Source organism: Notolepis coatsorum (genome assembly GCF_963971535.1).
Source record: "Notolepis coatsorum genome assembly, chromosome: 1".
Classification (NCBI taxonomy): domain Eukaryota; kingdom Metazoa; phylum Chordata; class Actinopteri; order Aulopiformes; family Paralepididae; genus Notolepis; species Notolepis coatsorum.
This window is the reverse complement of record NC_140165.1, coordinates 154,987,335-155,008,715: the sequence shown is the minus strand read 5'-3', so window position 1 is coordinate 155,008,715 and position 21,381 is coordinate 154,987,335. Positions and strand designations below refer to the sequence as shown.

The window sequence follows — 21,381 nt, the reverse complement described above, 5'->3', positions numbered from 1 at the left end:
ACCTTCTGTATTGTCGCAGTGGAAGGGTTAACCCTTTGGTGGTGTGGTAGTGAAAGGGTTCATCACAATCAATCGTATATCTTGGAACAAACATGCTTATTGGCTCATTGATGGTGATGAGATTAAAAGAAACATTTTAAATGGAATGACACAGCATTTTTCTATATTAGATAGTATTGAAGCAATTCCACTGATAAAAGTATTGCATTTTAATACCCAGCCCTAGTTGCATCATGACCTTTATGGATGATAATGTTGCATGGTATTGTTATAAGACATGTACCTGACAAGTAATGACAATTCAGAATTTGTTTTGCATTGTAATTACTGGGGATAGTGGGATAATTAACATGCAGAACATTATCATTGGTCAACATAGTAAATAAAGAGGTAATAATGGAGATACGAGTGCACAAGATGAAATGACTAATGTTCCGAAAGAGAAACATTTGAGGTGTTTATGCAAACTCACCCATCCCGTCATTCTGTTCAGCTTCCAATGGACGGTCCACGTAGAAGCCTGAATAACAAAGGAGCGACACAGACATCACTTACAGTAGTTATAAGGTCTCATCCTCCAATGTATCATTTAGACTCAGACACACACAGAGACACCGAGCAGCGACTGGGGGCCATCGGAGCCTGACCATCTGTGCTGGTCATCTGGAGTGGACGCCAGGCCACTTCTCACTTACACACAGGCTGGCCTATAACTTCATCATTCAAATGCGTAAGTGTGCAAAGTGGCCCGTCGGCACACCAGATCCCCCTATCTCTGTCAGTGTACCACCCTGCTATCAACAGCTGTGTAGACCCCTGACCCGACACACGCCAGACCCCCCCCCGCACACACACGCACCCCCCACCCGGCTCCGCTACACTGGCATATGTTCTCCCTGGAGCATACACCAACACACACACACACGTGCCATACTAACTTTTGACTCTCGCACACACATTAAGCACATTTTATGCACTCACGCACACAAACGTGCACGCACACACACACACACACACACACACACACAGATGCACATGCACAAACACACACACACACCTGTACACATGGGCACATGCATGGTGGGTATAAAGTGTTTGACAATATTGATTTCCGGTATAATTTCTATCAAATAACTTTCCAATTTTCTTCCACAAAGGATCAATCCTAAATGCCACCATTCGGACCGTCAGCAGGATTAACCCTGGTTTCCATAAGAAGCCCAGGGCAGCAGTATTAGCAGATAATGGAGCAGCAGCATAGAAGAATGGTGCTCCAGTGTGTGGTCTCCGCCGCTAATCCTGCTGACAGGCTATTGAGCGTTATAGCCTGGGGCTGGGAGGGCTTCCAGCAGCAGCCAATGCAGCCAGAGCCTCCTCCGCTGTGGCCCATTGTGTGTTGACAAAGAAGGGCTGCATCTTTAACCTTTCACCTCAAAAACCTCCGCAACCTCCGGGCGCAATCAGCTCCCCATCAAAATAACATACTGGCTCTTGTGCCCTCGCCTTCAAATCCGTAAAGGATAAGAACCCAGGCATGCATGCTCAATGAAGCATTCACAATCCCTGTCTCAGTACTGTATCGAGTCCTCACAATGGACCGATCTCAGCACTTATGTGTCCTAGCTCTGTGAGGGACAGCACTTAGGGCCTGAGTGAGCAAAGTTATCGTGGCTCGACGTATGTGGTTCTTTTTTAACTTCATACTATGTTTATATTCATATCCAGATCAACACCGTGGTAAACCAAACCTAAATTGGGAGAACTGATAATGGATCATTTCAATATAATCACCTTCCCCTAATGCCACACCTGAAGGGGCACAACAATGCTGATTTATTTTGCACATAATCTCACACACATCCAAAAACAGTTTTGCACACATTTAGTTTGGCAGTTATATCGCAGAATGAATGTGTTTGAATTAGTGCTGTCAGGCGATTAAAAAAATTAATCAAATTAATTACAGGATTTGTAATTAATTAATCTAATTAATCGCATTTTAATCGCATAACCATTTTATGCCTGATATTCTATATTCTATAATCATATTTCAAATTGCATGTGTCCGGATGGCAGAATTCAGTACTGTATCTACAAAACCTTCTGTTTAATCATCTTCCATCTATTAATTTGCTTAGATTTTTCAGGTCTGGTCAATTTGAGCATGGTGTTATTCACAGTCAAAGATAAAAAAAAAATTATTGATATTCTCATTTGGTTCATTACAATTTACTCAAAATTAAATTTTCATTCAATCAATCACCGCACAGATTGATTGATTGAATGAAAATGTTATTAACAGATTGCAGAATGGGTACAATACAGTACGGCTCAATACACACAATTGTTAAGGGGATGCAGACCAGAGAAATACTTTCGTCTTGTTTACATCAGGGTCCCCCATTTTCAATTCATAATGAATTGTAAGTAAGGGTGCAACTTGCACCGTGCAATCCATTCTTAGTATTTCTGACACTGGGAATACATTCCCTGAGATTCATAGATGTACCTAGAATCAGATACCAAGAACATGCAAAAAAAAGTCTGTAAATGTGTATTCTACATTCTTATGGAATGAATGAGATACAAAAAAAAAAAAAAAAAAAAAAATTGTAATTAACACTTTGGTTGCCTAAGGTTAAATTAATGATATACCATAGATTGCCAGCGCTATTTGTCTATGGAGAAAGTCCCCTTCTTTGCAGGGCTATAACTTTTTAAATTCTATTGCTACATTGCCATTATTAGGGCCCATTCAAAGTCCTATATGTATTGTTCATTGTGTAGCAACGTTAAACTTTTTCATTCACATATTCATAGTAAAGTATGGTCTAATGTATAAGTATGTTTTCATCTCTTTCTGCAGCTTTCTCCAGAACGTGATATATAGCCCCAAATGCATTATATTGATGATGAAATACAGTTTGATGGCAATCAGCGCGATATAAAAAATTCCAACTAGACGTACTTCTAGAAGTTACTACACGTCATCTGATGTTGACCGGATGGGCGAGGGGGCGTTTATAATTCCGTGGGCAGCGTTATACCAATCATCTAATGTGGGTCAAATGTTGATAATATCAGTTATTATCGAAGACGGTAACGTTACACGCTGAAACTCACCCCAGTCTCCGCGCGCCGTTGGGCGATCATCGTCGAGTAGAAATTTTATCATTATGGGATATATTATTACCCGCTCCATCTCCAGCTTGTATAATGGTATATACGTCCAAATCATGTTGTTTATCGAGTTATTGGCAATCGATCGCTATGTAGTGTGACGAGCTAGAGTGCCGGAACCTATACCGAGTGCCCGGAAGTAATATGGCCGACCAGCAAAACCTCTACTGCGCTTCCTGTTAAGCGGTTGCGCCGATCGGCCACCAGATGGCGCTCCTGAACCGCCAGAGAGCTCAGTGGGTCCTGCTGGTGGATCTCAGGCCAGCGGAGGGACATTATGAATCCGATCGCAGATTTTTGAAATATTGATATAAGGACGACGTACAGCGTCCCCCGGCAACTTTAGCATGGCCAGCAAAGACGTCTAAAGACGGGTCCCGGCAGTCAAAGTGTTAATTTTGAGTTAATTTTCATAACGCGATAATTTGCTGTGTAATTAATTAATCTAATTAACGCGATAAACTGACAGCCCTAGTTTGAATATGTCCACCAGTGATGTCATCGGGGACATTGAATCCTTGTGTTGTGTTAATTACAGCTCAATAGAATTATAAGGTAGCAGTCCCTAAGACAAGGTGTTGCTATTTTTCATTTCATGGTGCTGTAATTAACACAAGACAATGATTCAATGTCCCTGATGACATCACTGGTGTACATATTCAAACACATTCATTCATTATGTGCAAAATAAATCAGCAATGTTTTTTTGGTGAAGTGTCCTTTAAGTGACATAGCTGTGTGGCTGGGAGGTATTACTGAATAAAGGTATACAACACAATGTCATATCACATTGTAATTTGTACTGTAAAACTACTGCCACAGGTTGGGATTGTTGGTGCAGGAAGCCACACAATGTATGGGGTTTGGTGATAATGTACATGCAACAGAGTGTAACTTCCAATGTACAGCAAGTCCCCAGTCCCCCCCCCCCCCCCCCCCCCCCCCCAACACCACCACCACCAGCCCAACCCATTAGCATGGCCCCCCTGTGTCAATCCGTCCCCTCTAAGATTCATTCTACCCCCTTCAGCCCCCATGTAGCCCCCATATCAGTCCATCACTGTCCCGGCTCTTCTGTCCCAGATGGCTGGGGTTCCGCATGGCCAGTGGAGGGGTGCGCAAGCCTGTCATCTGAGTAGACTGGCCCCTACTACCTGTCAGCCTGCTGGGGAGGACTGCCTGGCCCCGGCCTTATCTCTGCAGCAAGCCCCAACAATCATCTATCACGTGTCACACTGTGTGTGTGTGGAGGGGGGGGGGGATAGAGGGGAAGACAGATACTGCATAGGGAGTGAGTGAGTGAGTAGGTGAGTAAGAGAGTCAGCGAGTGAGCGAGCGAGCAGGCGAGAGAAGGAGTGTGTGAGCGAGTAACAGGTTTAGACAACAGCACAGATGGTCGAGATCTCAACACAAACCTTTTTCCATTTACACTTGAACAATACAGTTGCAGGTTGAGTGACATTAGAGCCCCAACCTCTAGCCTACCCCCCCCCCCCCCCCTCCTCCAACTGTAAGATTGATTGATGGGAGGAAGCAGCAGCCACAGATAGGTCATTGTTTTCACTACATTACAGGACAAAATGATTCCTCTGCTACTGAGGGGTCAGAGGGCGAGTGGGTTGAATAGCCCTTGGCCACCACTCACTCACTCGCTCACTCGCTCACGCAGTCACTCGCTCACTCGCTCCATTCCTCTCCCACAGAGACGGTGAAGCATGACTACAGGGAGTTTCAGTCTGCCCTGCCCTGGCTGCCGTGGGCATCCTTCAAGGAGCAGATGGGCTGAAGGAGCAGAGGAGAATGAGGGAGAGGCATTTCCACTGTTATGTGATCAATTGGCAATGAGGAGGTCAGCGCTGCCCTGTCGCTGGCTGCTTGTTGCCTCACGTTTGAGGGGCTCATTTGTTCCCTTTTTTCGGGGTCAATGTTTCCTTCAGTGGGTGGTAATGGCCAACCCTACCGTTTCTATCATACTTACATTCAAGCATTCTGGAGCAATTGTATCTGGATAACAAGGACAGTGGAATTGGAGGTTGATTAGACTGACCTCAACTAAAGACATTCATAGTCGTCGACTGATAGTTGGGATTTTGTTGATTCATTAATACATTAAAAATGTATGCAATCGTGTCAATCCAGGATTCGGGGTACATTTCGAGTCCATGAAGTACAGCAAACATTATGTCTTTCTTTTTCATTACATTTGCTTTATTCTCATTAAAAACCTCTATTTTAGATTTAACCTTTTCAACAACTGCCAAGCTTAAACCTGTTGAAATTATAGGCTATTTGGGAGAAATTCATACACTGACATAAAAATATGTTAACTCCTATGGAAGTGACACATTCACACTCTAACTATGTAAATAATAATGAAACTGTCCTCCCTGCAAAACCTACAGATCTCACCTTATTATTCAAATTTAAAGGTTAAAAAGCCAGATTGAGACATCGTTTTATACTAAAACAAGTAACCAGTTTAATTGCAAGGTTTCTTTTTATTCATATGGAATTATTGAATATTTCTTATACATTTAATAAAAATTGTGTATCCAACAATATTTTACATTTTACTTCACGTAAGTTCGTAAGAATAATTTTGTTATGAAGCAATCTCTGATAATTCTTTTAAGTAATAAAACATGGTCATTTTGAAAGCAGAATATTTTAAAACAAAATTGACAACAGGGTTGTAACAGAGTTGACTCAGTATGGTAACAAAGTGCACTGTTCATTTTCCTTATTTTTTAAACGAAACAAATTTCCCTTGAGCTAAGAACGAACAAAAACAACATGTATAAATACAAAGCTACACAATGAAATGTATTCATCTTCCTATTTTATTCTTTGCAACAGTGTTAATGGATAATCAATCTACTCCTAGAAAACAAATGCAATTGATATTATCATTTATTAAGTTGGAGCCATTTGTTACATTTCCATGTATAAATTGGGCAGCAAATATACATAACACATTGGAATTATTGAAAGATGGACTATTTCCACTTCTATTCATGACTGTAAATCATGTATTTTTTCAAACAATACATGAAGACCCTAAATTCCCAAATCCCCCAATCGTGAAAAAGGACCTCTTAAAATAGTTGGATTATTAATATATCTCTAGTTATATGAGTTAGTACACAGCTTCAAAGCGAGCACTATGGGTAATCCTGAACAGCCATAGGCTCCTAAACACAAGTCTACCTATCAGCCAGCCAATCGTATGAGTGGCACAGAAGATTTAACATAATCCCCACAGACCCAAGGGTGTATATATTGCCACATATGCCTCACTTCATTCAGCAAACACAGATAGGCTTCAGTTTTGAAGCTGTGCGCTAACTCATATAACCAGAAATATATTCATATTCATTGTTATATATTGTTAGCACTTTACTTCAAAGCTTGGTAACCAGTGCAGTGGAGCAAAGCCCAAAAGAGTATACCTCACTGAACCTACTCATACCCAAGCAACAGTTCAAGCAGATCCAAGCCTCCTTGTACTGTACCATGAATAAAAACAGAAGGAGGACCCAAACAGGAGGGCTCCAAGTTCCTGTGAATAAGCAAAACCATAACCTAATTATTCTGAGACCTCTCATACCCCCTCACTTCCTCGCTGATTCTAACACTGATTGCAAGAAGGAAGGAAATGACATGTCCCTCAGATAAAAATCTGACAAAAGTACATGCAGAAGACCAAAATACAGCCATGCATACATACAGTATGTCTTCCACACTAATCTCTGCATTCAGTGCAGCTAACACAAATACAGCTTGAGACAAATGAGGTATGATTGACTGAGGTGGTGTCAGGCCCCCACTGCAATAGGCCAGACTAATCGCAGCCCGTATCCAGTGAGCTCATCTCTGTTTAGGAAAAGGCATTCCTTTGATCCTCCATCACAGACCAGCAGTTTTTGCATCTTGCATATGCCCTGACTGCACAGCATGTAGCATGACAGGGCACAAACCGAACACAGCAAATACATCCTCCTATCCTCCTCGTACTCACGGTGGTAGGAAGGCATGTTGACCTGTAAGAACTATTGATGTTCTTCAGTACAAAGGACAGGTTGGGTTTCGACACTGCACTGCTCAGGTCATACCTGATTACTGTACAATCAGCGGATACCGACAGAGCGCACAAATCACTCACTTAATCTGAAGTGACCGCCAGGAGGAGCACTGTCTTCATAGACACTATCTTCAAAGGCACTTCCTTGACAGCTCAAACAGGGCTGTCGACATGGCTTTCTGCACCACAGACATATCCCATTTTTGGGGCTGTATGTTTAACGACCGGTCTCATCCTCCTTACTCCTTGAAGAAATGTCTTAACCAACAACAATTTTGTTACCAAATCCCTCATGGAAGGAGGATATGGGACACACATACATGTAGAGGGTGTCCAACAGCTCTTGTAGGAAAGTAAGGATATGGTTCACCTAACATGACAGGGAGTCCACTTTATTTTAAACAAAACCCTTTTGAGGTGGAATAGGCCCTGGTGTGTTGATACAAATGATGTTGGCTGATAGCCCATACTAGCTACTTAGGACATCATCATCAACATTATCACCATAAACACACATATCCCATTTCCCCAAACTGTAGTACTTCTGTGGACGGTTCTCCCTACAGCAGCAGCATGGGTCCAAACCAGCTACGCTATACTCTTTAGAAACTCCCAACCTCCAACTCTCCTAATAGGTGAGGCAAAGGCGTCAGAAGCAATGAGGGGAGCATTCATCAAGCTATGTTTAAACAGCTCTTTATCTTGAAACCAGTCGACGTCTCTGCTTGGGACTTCGGCTGTATCTTCTTTCCCTCTGGAGAATTATGTGGGGCTAGGAACACCATATAAAATGGTGGAAGACTGGCCAGTCCTCCATCCTTCTGGGTGCATCTCAGCACAGTCAATCATCACATAGCAGTTGCTTGCTTGTGATCTAGCTGGTTCACCATCACCACCAAAGGGGGAGGGGGTATCAGGTCGTTTGAGCACCGACGATGGTTTCAAGTTGAAAAACCTTGCCGGTGTGGGTCAGACGAAGAAGCTGGGAAGGCTAGCAGTAGCCTCAACTGATTATTCAACTAAAAGCGTCTTTGTCGACTACACCCATTACAACTGATTATTCAACTCATCAACTAAGAGGAGCCAGCATTGGCTTCTGAAATAATTTTAAGATTATTTTGTTTGTTTTTAAGGCCTTATGTGGCCTTGTTGCCCAGAATACCTATCTGATCATTTATATCTCAAGACTACTCTGGCTTTAGTAGATCCAACAAGTACAAAAAGATATGATGAGGCTTCCTTTGGACCTATGATTCAAAGGTCTGAAACAGAGCAACTGAGGACAGCAGCACAAACTCTTATATCTTTATACAATTAAAGGACCGTACCAGTCTTTTTGACATGTGGGTTCCAAGTCATTCCTGCCTTGAAGTCGTACTTTTTTCACAATGCAAGATTCACCACTGCCGTTGGCTTCAGTGTATCTGGAATGTGTTCTAAATTACATACACCCATGAACATTATGACATTTGGCTTAAATATCATGCTAATCCCTTACATGTTTAGTTAATCAGTTAATCATTTATTTTCCTGAAAGGCTTTGCCATTATGATATAGACAGTGGGATGCGTTTTTTAGACACTGTATTAAGGCACAATACAAATCTTCAGGAAAACAAAACATCTGTGGTAGTAGGGCTGACCCCTATTAGTCGATTAGTCGACTAATCGGTCGAAAGGAGCCGTAGTCGACTGCCAACCTCTTAGTCGAATTTTTTTTTGTGACTTTTTTTAATTTATTTTTGTATCATTCTTTCCAAAAGAAAAGAGGCCTAGAAGCGTGGCTAACGCTAAAGGCACGCATACCAGAGGCTAACTGCCTAAGAAAACAGGCACAGAGGCACTGAAAGAGGATTTCACCCATCTAATGAACACACTAGACTAGACAAATATCAAGATGTATCCATCAGTGGACCAATTGCATGCTTTTGCAGAGGACAAGAAGCCTTCAATCGACTCCTTCAGACATTAAGCACCCCCACAGCCCAAATGGAATGATAAAAAAAAAATATATATATATATATATATATATATATATATATATATTATTTTATTTTTTTACTAATAGTCGACTAACGGCAAATTTTTGCCAATCATAGTCGACTATCCAAATCCTTAGTCGGGGACAGCCCTAATCTGTGGTGACTTTCATGGGTTTATGTGGTCTTGAAGACACATTTCAGATACATTATACATTGTAAGCCAATGGCAGTGGTGAATAGGTAAAAAATAACCACATTTTCAGAAATACCAAAAGATTATGGAAAGGTGGGAAAAGAGTATGATTTCATTTTTGTATCGAGGCAAGAATAACGTGGAACCAATCCATGTGTCAAAAACACTGGTAGGCTATTAGTCCTTTTTGCCAGTACTTTCATATAAAATGTATCTCCTTTTTTAATTGATTGTATCTTTCTACTACTCACGTTTAATCAGGTATATTTTATGTATTACCACTGACTTTGTTCATTTAATATCTTCTTTTGATATTTGTAAAGCAAACTGCATTGCAACTCTGTATGGATTTTTTGCAAATAAAGTTGAATTCATTGATTGACTGATTAGCAATCCTAGTCCTGTTTTGCCCCACTGTGGCCAAGACCACCTCTGCGCCTCATGGTGGATATTGCTTATGACAGATTGTGGAGGAACTCGAGTGTTGGCTCCACAGGCTGCTCTGTGGTCATCCCTTTGACCTCCGCGGCTGACCCCCGACCCCGCTGTGTAACACCACACAGCACAATGTCTACTCTGTCCTCCCCGCCGCTCCTAGCTCGCAGTGCGTACTGCCCCCGCAGTGCACACCCAAGTGGCACTCAAGTTCAGAATTTAAAAAGACTTGGGAGTCCCGTGAGTTCCATTATCACTCTGACACCAGCTTTCAACTCATCCTAAAAACAGACACAAGACCCAAGACAACACAAAGGTCTCCTGCATTACCATCATCTACAGATTCTCTCCTATGATCTAACTCTGGATTGTCAGTTCACCAAGCAGCGAGGTTTCACACTGTGAAAGAGGAAGAGCCCCGAAGAGGAACAGACATTAAAATGCATCTTTGTAAAAAGAAAAAAGAAAGAAGCCACTGCACACACGGTGCAAATATGAACCCGCCAGGTTAAACACTGGGCCAGAAGTGCTGAAAGACTTTTGTTTTTATTATTCTTTGAGACTTTCAAGTTCCCTTGTCATGAATATATGTTAAACTACTGAGTGTATGTCTTTATCTGTCCTAATCCTGGCGGGCGGCTGGGCTTAGGGTCAAGCTCTGGTCAGAGGCGGAGAGGGGTGGGGGCTTCTTGACACGCTCAAAGGATCAGCTTCCCTTTCATCATACCAGAGGTCAGAGTTTTACTACCTTTGCAGAGCTGGATACGTACTGCACTGTGCAAACTCAGAGCCTCGTAGCCATCTGATAATAATCATCTTATAATACAAGCAGTAAGTAACACAGAGGGAACTTCTGCAGCAGACTGTGTCACCGTGTGACATTGTGAGGAAAGCTGTTATCTTCATGAGCTTTGACCACTGACCTATATATAGCTTTGACTGGAGCTTTTTAGACTCAAGCCTATCCTCTCATTCCGATCCGACAGTTTGAGATAATGTGTTGTGTGTGTGTGTGTGTGTGTGTGTGTGTGTGTGTGTGTGTGTGTGTGTGTGTGTGTGTGTGTGTGTGTGTGTGTGTGTGTGTGTGTGTGTGTGTGTGTTACTGTATGCACGGACATGGCGGCATCCTTGCATGCAGATGTGTGTGTGTGTGTGTATGCGCGCGTGTGTGTGTGCGTGCGTGCGTGCGTGCGTGCATGCGTGTGTGTGTGTGTGTGTGTGTGTGTGTGTGTGTGTGTGTGTGTGTGTGTATGCATGGTCTGAGGTAATGAGAAGCATTTCAGGGAGAATGTCTTGCAGATTGTTTAGCAGATTCCTGTGAAAGCAGTCATTGTGAACAGGCCTGTGTGTCTTTGCTGTTGACTGTGAAATTACTGGTGTCTGAGTCATCAATTTACTTTACTATCCCTAATCAATGAGGATGGGCTGATTGTGCCTCAAAAACCAATTTCTTCACTCTTCTTCACGTCTGGCGATCACCTGAGGACCTTTGCATCCAAACACAGGCACATTCTGTTTCCACTAAAAACAGCAGTCCACTTTGCGAGTCTGAGGAGGAAGAAGATTCTATATGATCTAAACTCTAAAGGAAGGGAAGGGTTCCTTTATAACCCCTAACAACTGCATCCTCTCTAGTGCTGTTGAGACGGAGTTTCACAGGAAAGCCATCTCCACTCTACATACCAAGTTCAGTGTTTTACAGCTGCCTGTAAAGTCATCCTCCACCCAAATTCAAACTCAAATTGAAGACGTTTATGGCTCCTGGCTGGCCGACGTGTTGAATATCACAGAGCCTCGACAAAAGCCTGGCCCTAGGCTTGCAGATCGGTGGTGTCACTGTACCAATTGTCCCTGTGCTCCTACTGTACTGCCTTCCACCAAAAATATAGTTTATGGCCTATCCACCCAAACCCCCGCCCCAACCACCATCCTGGATCTCAATACCAGCTGTTAATTGAGGCATTGCACAGAATGTTTGTGTAGTTCTATTTCTTCCAATATGGTTGCCTGTAAGCATTGGTAAACACAAAAAAATTAAATGCCTAATTTCTATGCAGTGGTAGAGTTGGTAAAACACTGTAAAAGCACGGTACTGTTCTACTGTCACTTGTTTACAAGATCCAGTAATAAGACACCAAATTATTATGTTTTTGTTGATATATTTCTCATATATCAACACATAGCAACCATTGTTTTTCACATAGCAACCATTGTCTCCTCCACTGCCATGTACAAAACAATGGTTGCTATGTTACAGGCAGCCATGCTGGAAGAAAGAGAACTACACAAACACTGCATGCAAGCCCCAATACCTCATCCCTAAGGCCTCTGGCTCTGCCGGGCTGAATCAATCAATCAATCCATCCATCAATCAATCAATCAATCAATCAATCAATCAATCAATCAATCAACAAATCAATCAGACTTTATTCATATAGCACATTTTGTACAAAGTTGCATCGAAAGATGGTGGTTAAAAAAAGCAACACTATCAGTGGCAGTATATAAAATTAAAACCCCACAAGATTAAAAAAAGAGCGGTAATAAAAAGATACCAAAAAAGGAAAGGGGAAAACAGTCTCTGTTGGGCTGAATCAGTGAACAAAACATCCCTGCAACCAGCCTCGTTCTCAATGGCTTTACTCTCTAGCTTATGGAGCAAGTGGAGGTTGTAAATACTTCCCTAGGTTACATGGAGGCCAACAGAGACTGGGCCATTATTGCTTCAAGAGCAACAACTCTATTAGCTCTGCTCTCTCAGCCCATAGAATCCATTAGCCTACTACCTCCCAGATGTGTACTTCACAATAGACACATACAATGCCAGAATTTTACTGAAAATCCTTGTGTGATGGCATCGGTCTGTAATGGCATGGTGGTGGATGATGATGGTGGTAATGGCGGTCCCGTCTTCACTGTTTAAATGTTCTCATTCTGTCTAATGTCATGTCTCTTTGTGATGCTACCATTGTGCATCAAATAACCTATGAAACCTATTCGGAAATCGTTCTGGGGATGTTTAAAAGGGTCTGCATTGATAACCGTTTGTGCATGTATTGACACTGCGTGTGTGTGTCATGGGCTTTGTTGCCGCTTTGGAACAGACATCCATGTTAGTGCTTCATCTGATTACCTGCTGCTCCCTTTATTATGGCAGGGATGAGCGGAGGAATGCTGTTGCCTAGTAACGACACTGTCAGCCCACAGGGGCAGGGGGAAGACATTGGAGCATCGAACATTATTCCCTCATCTCTATGCAGGTCTCAGCTCAGAGAAAGAAGAAAAAAAAGTCTAGACATTGAGACGTTTCCTTGACAACAATGCGGAAATTCAGTGTCCACAGGACAGCACCATGGCAGTGCTGAAACCAAGAATTCTATTTAATGAATGAAACGCTTAGAACACTGATTGCAGTCAGCACTCCAGTGGTTATTTACTTCCACATTGGTGACCAAACCCTCATTATTTATTAACCCTGCTCACACCTCATGGGAAAACAAAGAGCCAATTGTTGGTCTCATAGCATATACTGTATACTATACTGTCACAGTAACAAAAAATATCAACATGAAAGTGATTCTCAGAAATCTCAAGAAAATCTAAAATATTTTAATAATTGATCATCTGAGGTATAGCTTTTTTGATATAGGGAGGAAAAGTAAGGAAATATTGTGTGAGAAGGTGAGGATAGTAATTAATAGTAATTAATGTCGAACATACATACATATAAAAAGTATGAAAGAAATTATATAAGAAATGATAGTACCTTTTATAGGAGTAGCCCAAAAGACGAACCACGCCCACCCCCACCCCCATCGTGATGTTTCATTGTGGACATCGTCATATGCCAATTCGGTATACATTGTACAACCCTAACTGCAACACCTGGCATTATAACCCATTTATTTATACAATCTTGCATATGAGATTAGAATGTTGACAACTGCGAAGAAGATGCCATAATGGCTACGGGCCACACTGAATATTATTCTTGAGAAAACACGATTTCCTATTTTGTCTTCCAAACCAAATCAAACGTGGTGCCTGGAGAGACCTGTCAGGGCCAACATCTTGTTGTTTGTTGTGCTGTTGACACAGACGGAGGGGAGAGGAGAAGGAGTTAAGGAGTCAAGTTAAGAAGACATGATGGATCTGCCTGTTGTGGCCTCCTCTCCCCCCCCGCTCTGCGGCCCTGAGCCACCTCCTGTACTGTGCTCCTCCTCCTCTCCCCCCCCCTGAGCCACCTCCTGTACTGTGCTCCTCCTCCTCCTCTCCCCCCTGAGCCACCTCCTGTACTGTGCTCCTCCTCCTCTCCCCCCTGAGCCACCTCCTGTACTGTGCTCCTCCTCCTCTCCCCTGAGCCACCTCCTGTACTGTGCTCCTCCTCCTCTCCCCCCCCCTGAGCCACCTCCTGTACTGTGCTCCTCCTCCTCTCCCCCCCCCTGAGCCACCTCCTGTACTGTGCTCCTCCTCCTCCTCTCCCCCCTGAGCCACCTCCTGTACTGTGCTCCTCCTCCTCTCCCCCCTGAGCCACCTCCTGTACTGTGCTCCTCCTCCTCTCCCCCCTGAGCCACCTCCTGTACTGTGCTCCTCCTCCTCTCCCCCCTGAGCCACCTCCTGTACTGTGCTCCTCCTCCTCCTCTCCCCCCTGAGCCACCTCCTGTACTGTGCTCCTCCTCCTCTCCCCCCTGAGCCACCTCCTGTACTGTGCTCCTCCTCCTCTCCCCCCTGAGCCACCTCCTGTACTGTGCTCCTCCTCCTCTCCCCCCTGAGCCACCTCCTGTACTGTGCTCCTCCTCCTCTCCCCCCTGAGCCACCTCCTGTACTGTGCTCCTCCTCCTCTCCCCCCTGAGCCACCTCCTGTACTGTGCTCCTCCTCCTCTCCCCCTGAGCCACCTCCTGTACTGTGCTCCTCCTCCTCTCCCCCCTGAGCCACCTCCTGTACTGTGCTCCTCCTCCTCTCCCCCTGAGCCACCTCCTGTACTGTGCTCCTCCTCCTCTCCCCCCCTGAGCCACCTCCTGTACTGTGCTCCTCCTCCTCTCCCCCCTGAGCCACCTCCTGTACTGTGCTCCTCCTCCTCTCCCCCCCTGAGCCACCTCCTGTACTGTGCTCCTCCTCCTCTCCCCCCTGAGCCACCTCCTGTACTGTGCTCCTCCTCCTCTCCCCCCTGAGCCACCTCCTGTACTGTGCTCCTCCTCCTCTCCCCCCTGAGCCACCTCCTGTACTGTGCTCCTCCTCCTCTCCTCCTCCTCTCCCCCCTGAGCCACCTCCTGTACTGTGCTCCTCCTCCTCTCCTCCTCCTCTCCCCCCTGAGCCACCTCCTGTACTGTGCTCCTCCTCCTCTCCTCCTCCTCTCCCCCCCTGAGCCACCTCCTGTACTGTACTCCTCCTCCTCTCCCCCCTGAGCCACCTCCTGTACTGTGCTCCTCCTCCTCTCCCCCCTGAGCCACCTCCTGTACTGTGCTCCTCCTCCTCTCCCCCACCTCCTGTACTGTGCTCCTCCTCCTCCTCTCCCCCCTGAGCCACCTCCTGTACTGTGCTCCTCCTCCTCTCCCCCCTGAGCCACCTCCTGTACTGTGCTCCTCCTCAATCATCATTCACCACCATGCACCGCGGGGGTCGCATCCTGTCCTGCCTGCATCCCCACCCACATCACTGCTGTCCCCCCGGGGAGAGGGAAACACCACAGTCCTCTACCTACCACCACCCCCTCCGGAGTGCAGGGCTGACAAAGCATTTTCTTTCACTTCCATCTGCAAAAGCTGCCCTGCAGCCAGGCTGCTGCCCTATAACATATTTCCCCCTGATTTAACTTAAACCGAGTACAATTACATTAAAACAGATCTGTTTCATTGACCAGAGAGGAAAAGGCAAATTCTTCTTGACACGTGGGTCAATTCAGAGTCAATGGAAATTTGTTTTGTTTTTCAAATCTATTTAAGGGTAAGAAAGGCAATTAGAGATAAGCTGAAAGCATTTCAGCAGTTCTCAAGATTGGCTAAAAAAAATCACTGATGCTAAGGATTGTTAACCTGTTAGACTAAAGTTAAAGAAAAAAACAGCAAGCTTAAAAAGTGTGTCTTCTTGTGTGTTTGTTTGCTTGCTTGTTTGCTTTGTTTTGTTTGTATTGAAATACTTCCCAGACAAATTAATCAAAGGCAGATCAATTTAAATTTCATTTCATTTAAGAAAAAACGAATGAATTAGCCTATAAATTGCTTGTTTTCTAATGTTTCTCAAAGTTCAGACGAATTGCATAATATTATTTCAACTTTAATGATTTTATAACCTGCAAATTAAAATGATGGGCCTGTAATTAACAAACTCGTAGAACTGATATACTTTTTTTTTTTTTATTATTATTATTTTGTAATGAGTTAATCAGATGCCCTTTGTTACCAATATTACATAATTAAGAAAACGACATACATGACAAGCTTATCTAATATGTTTCTAGTGTTGGTAGATGTATTGACAAATGGCTACACAAACCAAAATGTTAATTCACTAATGAACAATCCAGCAGTCAGCACACATCCTGCATATCGGAAACATTAATTAGGCTTTTCCTTCATTAGCTTTTCGAACTCTGTTTCAAACAAGCTCCTTGCCACGGTTAAAGGAATTTTAATCTTGGAGATGTCAATAAATCTTCACACACCCACATGGGGGCACGATATGAGACTGGCGCCATGCGAGACAGTAATGTCCCTCAGAAGCAAAGCACTGGAGGCCTGTTTCATGGTCTGACTTGTCAATAGATAGAGACTTGAAAATAAAAAATAATGTATGTAACACATTAAGATTAAAGACTATGAGGCTGCCGGGAAAACATGTCTTAATCACGATACCATAGTAAGTAACCGATCAAGCTTGGAGCTTTATGGTTGTCTTATTGATTCTTCAATCGCATCAGCAAAATTAGGAAATCGTAACTTTTTTTTAATACAATTCTAATAATTTGGAAACTATCATCTAAAACACAAGTAGCCTAAGTGGAATTCTGTTTTGTTTGTATTTAGCTATAGGCTATAGGACTAATAAAACGCGTCCAATTGTATTGGAATCTTTTCTTTCTTATCCTCTTTCTCCCCTTCATTTCCATATTTTCCATCTTTTGTAGTGCAATAGTCCAACACTGGATTTTGTGACTAAACCTAATAGCTTCAGGGCGTTTTCCAAGTTCAAAAGTTCACTTTTTACGATCTCCAAAAGACCGCTGACTACCCACGTCCAAATAAAAACATTCCTACCTCGGTTCCCAGCAAACACCACTTAAGCTCATCACAGTGGGAAATATTCAAGATACCAAGATAAACAAAGACACAAAGCCTATATTAAAGAGAACTGAGATGAAAATAATTCCCCACAGAGTTCAAAGACAATTTAAATGTATATGACAACATTCTAGCCACTTATTAGCTGCACGTGTTTTTTCTCCTTTAAATTAAGACTATAATTGACTCCGTCTTTAGAATGAATAGTATAACAATCTGGCTCGAGGAAAGGCTACAGTAATTCCATTGTAACCAGTTCTGCTCTACAAAGGCAAAACGCAGTATAGTTGTAGTTTGCCTTTGTAGTAGAACACTGATATAGTGGTATGTTATTAATACACTGCAGATATAGCCCTAATGGTATCCATATCAGACTACACATGTAGAGGGGTACAGTATAGTTGTATATCTGTAGAGGGGTACAGATATAGTGGTATATATCTACACATGTATGGGGTACAGATATAGTGGTATATATCTACACATGTAGATGGGGTACAGATATAGTGGTATACACATGTAGATGGGGTACCGTTTATAGTGGTATATATCTACATGTAGAGATGGGGTACAGATGTGGTATATATCTACACATGTAGAGGGGTACAGATATAGTGGTATATATCTACACATGTAGATGGGGTACTCTGATGTACAAAGGCAAAAGGCAGTAACTGAAGTTACTGCTTTTTGCCTTTGCAAGGCAGAGTTAAGCTACGTCTTGCGATGATGCATGCACTCAATATGGGGAAATATGGGCTTGCAGATGATGTTATTGGCAACCAATTAATTAAATAATGTTATAACGGGCATGCGTGAAAAGCTACGTAGTCCAAACGTGCAGCGCTAGCCTACCTGGTGTTTACACGATCAAAAGGACGAACGTTATTGTTAATGGGATTAGAGTGAGGATGCATGATGTAGCTCAACCTACCGCTAACGGACTTCGCATTGTTTCTCTCTGGGTACTCGAACCCATTCGCCCTCTTCTCTATCTCCATCCTCCTTCATGGGCTGATCTGTGTCCTGTCTTCTGTCTTCAACCGGACGCGTTTAACCACGGTATTATTATACCCTAATCAAATGCAATGTGGTTCCGTCTCTGTACACCGCTGGCTGACTCTACTAGGTGGACCGTGGTCCCATGCTTACTGGTGTCAGTGGGGAATAACAGTCCACCCACACCCCCAAATCTCCAGAAAACACACATATTACGCAATGACGCACGCGATGCTGCAGGCATTCTGGGTTATGGGGTCTCCACGCTGAGCGCCGTTTGTAGTTTGAAGAAGCACGGCGCAGCATTTCTTTTTTTCCCCTTGTCCTGGCAAGGCCGCAAGGATATTAGCAGCATTCAATAATCCAGTTTATTAATAACAAGATTATTAGAATAAAAAAGAATAAGTGTACAAAATACAGTAATTGGTCAGTTATTAAAAGACCATACCAACATATTTGACGTCTGGGTTCCAAGTCATTATTGCATTGATACAAAAATCAAGGTGCCCTTCTTTTTTCATAATAATTTACCATTACTGAAAAGATTGGTAGTTATTTTATGCAGATCCACTACTAGTGTATCTGGACGATTACGTAAAGTGAAGAAAGTCCACGTTTGACTAAAGTGCCATGCTGACATCTTATGTGTCACTTTCTGAAAGGTTTTGCCAATGCATTGTGACGCATTACAGTATCCAAAGAAGAATTCCTCCTAGTATTCCTCAGTATGAACTTTTCGGGGGGAGGGCAAGCAAATAAGAATATCCCAGCCTTAGAATTGGGGTCCCATGTTATAGTAGCCTAGGGGTCGGGGAGACAACTGGAGGACAGCCTGAGAGTCGAGCACTGCAATACGGTACAAGGCCAGAAGATGACGCTACAATCCTTTACAAACGGATTCATGCGTTGTCTTCGTGAAGCGATGTAGGTTTGAGTGTAGTGCTTTAAAAACCTCCAAACTTGCAGTTTTATTTGATATTATCATACACGTTGTTGTGAACATGATGGCAAGTCAACAATATAGGTTTAACGGGAGAAGACAATGGAGGGTGACAATATGGGGCGTATTCATGAAAAAAATTATATTCTATTTCTGACATGCATGTTTTATGTAGAACTAGCCTAGTAAAACCAAATTGACAAGATATATTTTTTTCCTAAATGTATTCTCTATGTAGCCTACTACGCTTGAACAAAATAAATGTTCATATCTATTGTGTCCAAATGCCCCTCCCATCTCTGGCGGACAGAGAGGATGACAGATGATGCGCACATTGTGTGGAGTTGAGGACAAGCGCGTGTGGTAGATAGACAGCTTGGATTGCTGCGCGCTGCACACTACAGAATACAGAGCATTACTTGGCAATGGAGTTAGAATAAAGCTGTTTGTACGAGCGTCCAACCTTATGGATTGTATACCGTAAATTGTATTGCCGTTATTCCGAGGGCATAAGGAATTCTACACTTGATACCAAATATTCAGGAAGAAAATGTGGAAATACACGAATTTGTTAACCTGTCTTCTAGTTATATGTAAAGATGTCACTGCTCAGAGCAAGGTAAGTCAATCATATACCCTTAATATTGAAATTCGTTTCCTGGTGATATACAATCTTTATATAGCCTACTGGTTATGTGTGTGTGCAAAAGATAATAATAACTCGACCTGGTTGAATTGGGACAATTGCTGCATTAGGCAAGCAAATTATTGCTTTTATTGACTAAACATGGCACTATTGATTGATTGATTGATTGATTGATTGATTGATTGATTGATTGAAAACTTTATGAACAGATTGCAGAATGGGTACAGTACAGTACAGCTCAACACATACAATTGTTAAGGGGATGCAGACCAGAGAAAGACTTTCGTCTTGTTTACATCAGGGTCCCCCACTACATGCAATCCCTCCTTAAATGAATGATTATTATCTATAAATTGTAAGTCAAGCACTGGCTGTTCAGTGTTAAATGTGCTCAGAATCTGTGTTATATCCCAGAGGGGCAATACTTTAGAAGAAACAGAATATTAAGAGGTGTTATCTTATACCTTATTAGGTTCTCCTCATTCCACCTCACAGAACCTGTTACAGGCTGTATATATACATATGCCATGGTGCCTTTGTGTCAGACAAAACAGATGACTTGAACAAACACCTACCCTCTTACCCTGGACAAACCATTGTTTTCCCCGTCTCAGAAAGACAGATGTTTTAATGTTACATGTTATTATTAGATTTTGAGCTAATCCTGAAATTGGCGGCTTTGCTGCATACCATGGGCAACAACATCCCTTGGTTTGATCAAATGAGAGCTCAAGTGCAGCGGGCATGATGCCAGCTGAGATATGGGAGAGATGGGCACCCACCGGGGGCAACAGTAATATCTGGCTGCCCTTATTTGCACAGCTGCTGGACTTCAGTAACCCGGCCGTCTCTCTCTCTCTCTCTCCCAGAGTAGCATTCACCCTGAGGAGAGAGAGAGCCCTAATCCCTGCTCTCTGCAAGGACCAGGGGGATGACTGCATCCCCCTGCCAGAGGAGAGAACATGGGCTCTGGAGTGCACTAACGCCAACAACAATAGCTGCAGAGCTGTTTGTTGTACATAATTGTACCGTATGCCAAAGTATACAGCTGTACAGTTTGAGAAAACATGTCTACGAGGGGTGCAGTCAGAAAGGGCATCTCCCCCTGGTGTTTCTTTCCTCACAAGGATATCACATTAGCGGTGCTTGTCTCTGGGATTATTCAAGTAGACTCTGACTTCTACTACTGAGCCAACTCCAGTGTTTTTGGCGCATTTGGTCACAGAGCCATCACTGACTTGACCATTAATGCGTTAGGAAAGGGCTTCCACTTGTCACAAGACTTGTTATTATGTCTAGGCTTTGGAAACAATTATTTTCGCCAGGTCAGCCATACATTTGGACTGAAATGAAAGACCTTTTTGGGTCAAAGAGTCGATTCTACCACATTTGATAGAAGAGTAGTCGACTCTTCTAGGGGAGACTCTCCACCACTCCACAGCTCCTATGAAATGTTGTGGAAGCCTGCTCAGGAAGAGGGCACGGCAGGTAGCATGGGGTCAGGCTGGTGCACCTGTCTCTTGTTGTGATTGCAGACAGGTCCAGGAATCTGCTGTAATGTCATCTAGAGGACAGAGAGGTGGAGAGAGAGAGTGGCCCTGCTCTGTCTACGTACAGTGTCTGTAGCATAGTTTAGGGTACACCCATG

The 21,381-nt window shown here is 43.2% G+C and overlaps 2 protein-coding genes across 3 annotated transcripts in view; one reads left to right on the top strand and one right to left on the bottom strand.

Moving 5' to 3' along the window:
- LOC311230629 (nuclear receptor subfamily 6 group A member 1-A-like) overlaps positions 1-18,149 on the bottom strand; it is a gene marked incomplete at both ends in the record, with an annotated part of 166,523 nt that extends 148,374 nt beyond the window's left edge. For both annotated transcript variants that reach the window (XM_084316972.1, XM_084316973.1), the window contains 2 exons: positions 473-520; positions 18,083-18,149. In XM_084316972.1, the coding sequence (XP_084173098.1) occupies positions 473-520; positions 18,083-18,149 (115 nt within the window). The remainder of the gene's footprint in view (positions 1-472; positions 521-18,082) is intronic.
- Positions 18,150-19,445: 1,296 nt separating this feature from the next.
- olfml2a (olfactomedin-like 2A) overlaps positions 19,446-21,381 on the top strand; it is a 23,609-nt gene continuing 21,673 nt past the window's right edge. The window contains exon 1 of the mRNA XM_084316494.1: positions 19,446-19,706. Coding sequence (XP_084172620.1) covers positions 19,638-19,706 — 69 coding nt within the window. The 5' untranslated portion in view covers positions 19,446-19,637. The remainder of the gene's footprint in view (positions 19,707-21,381) is intronic.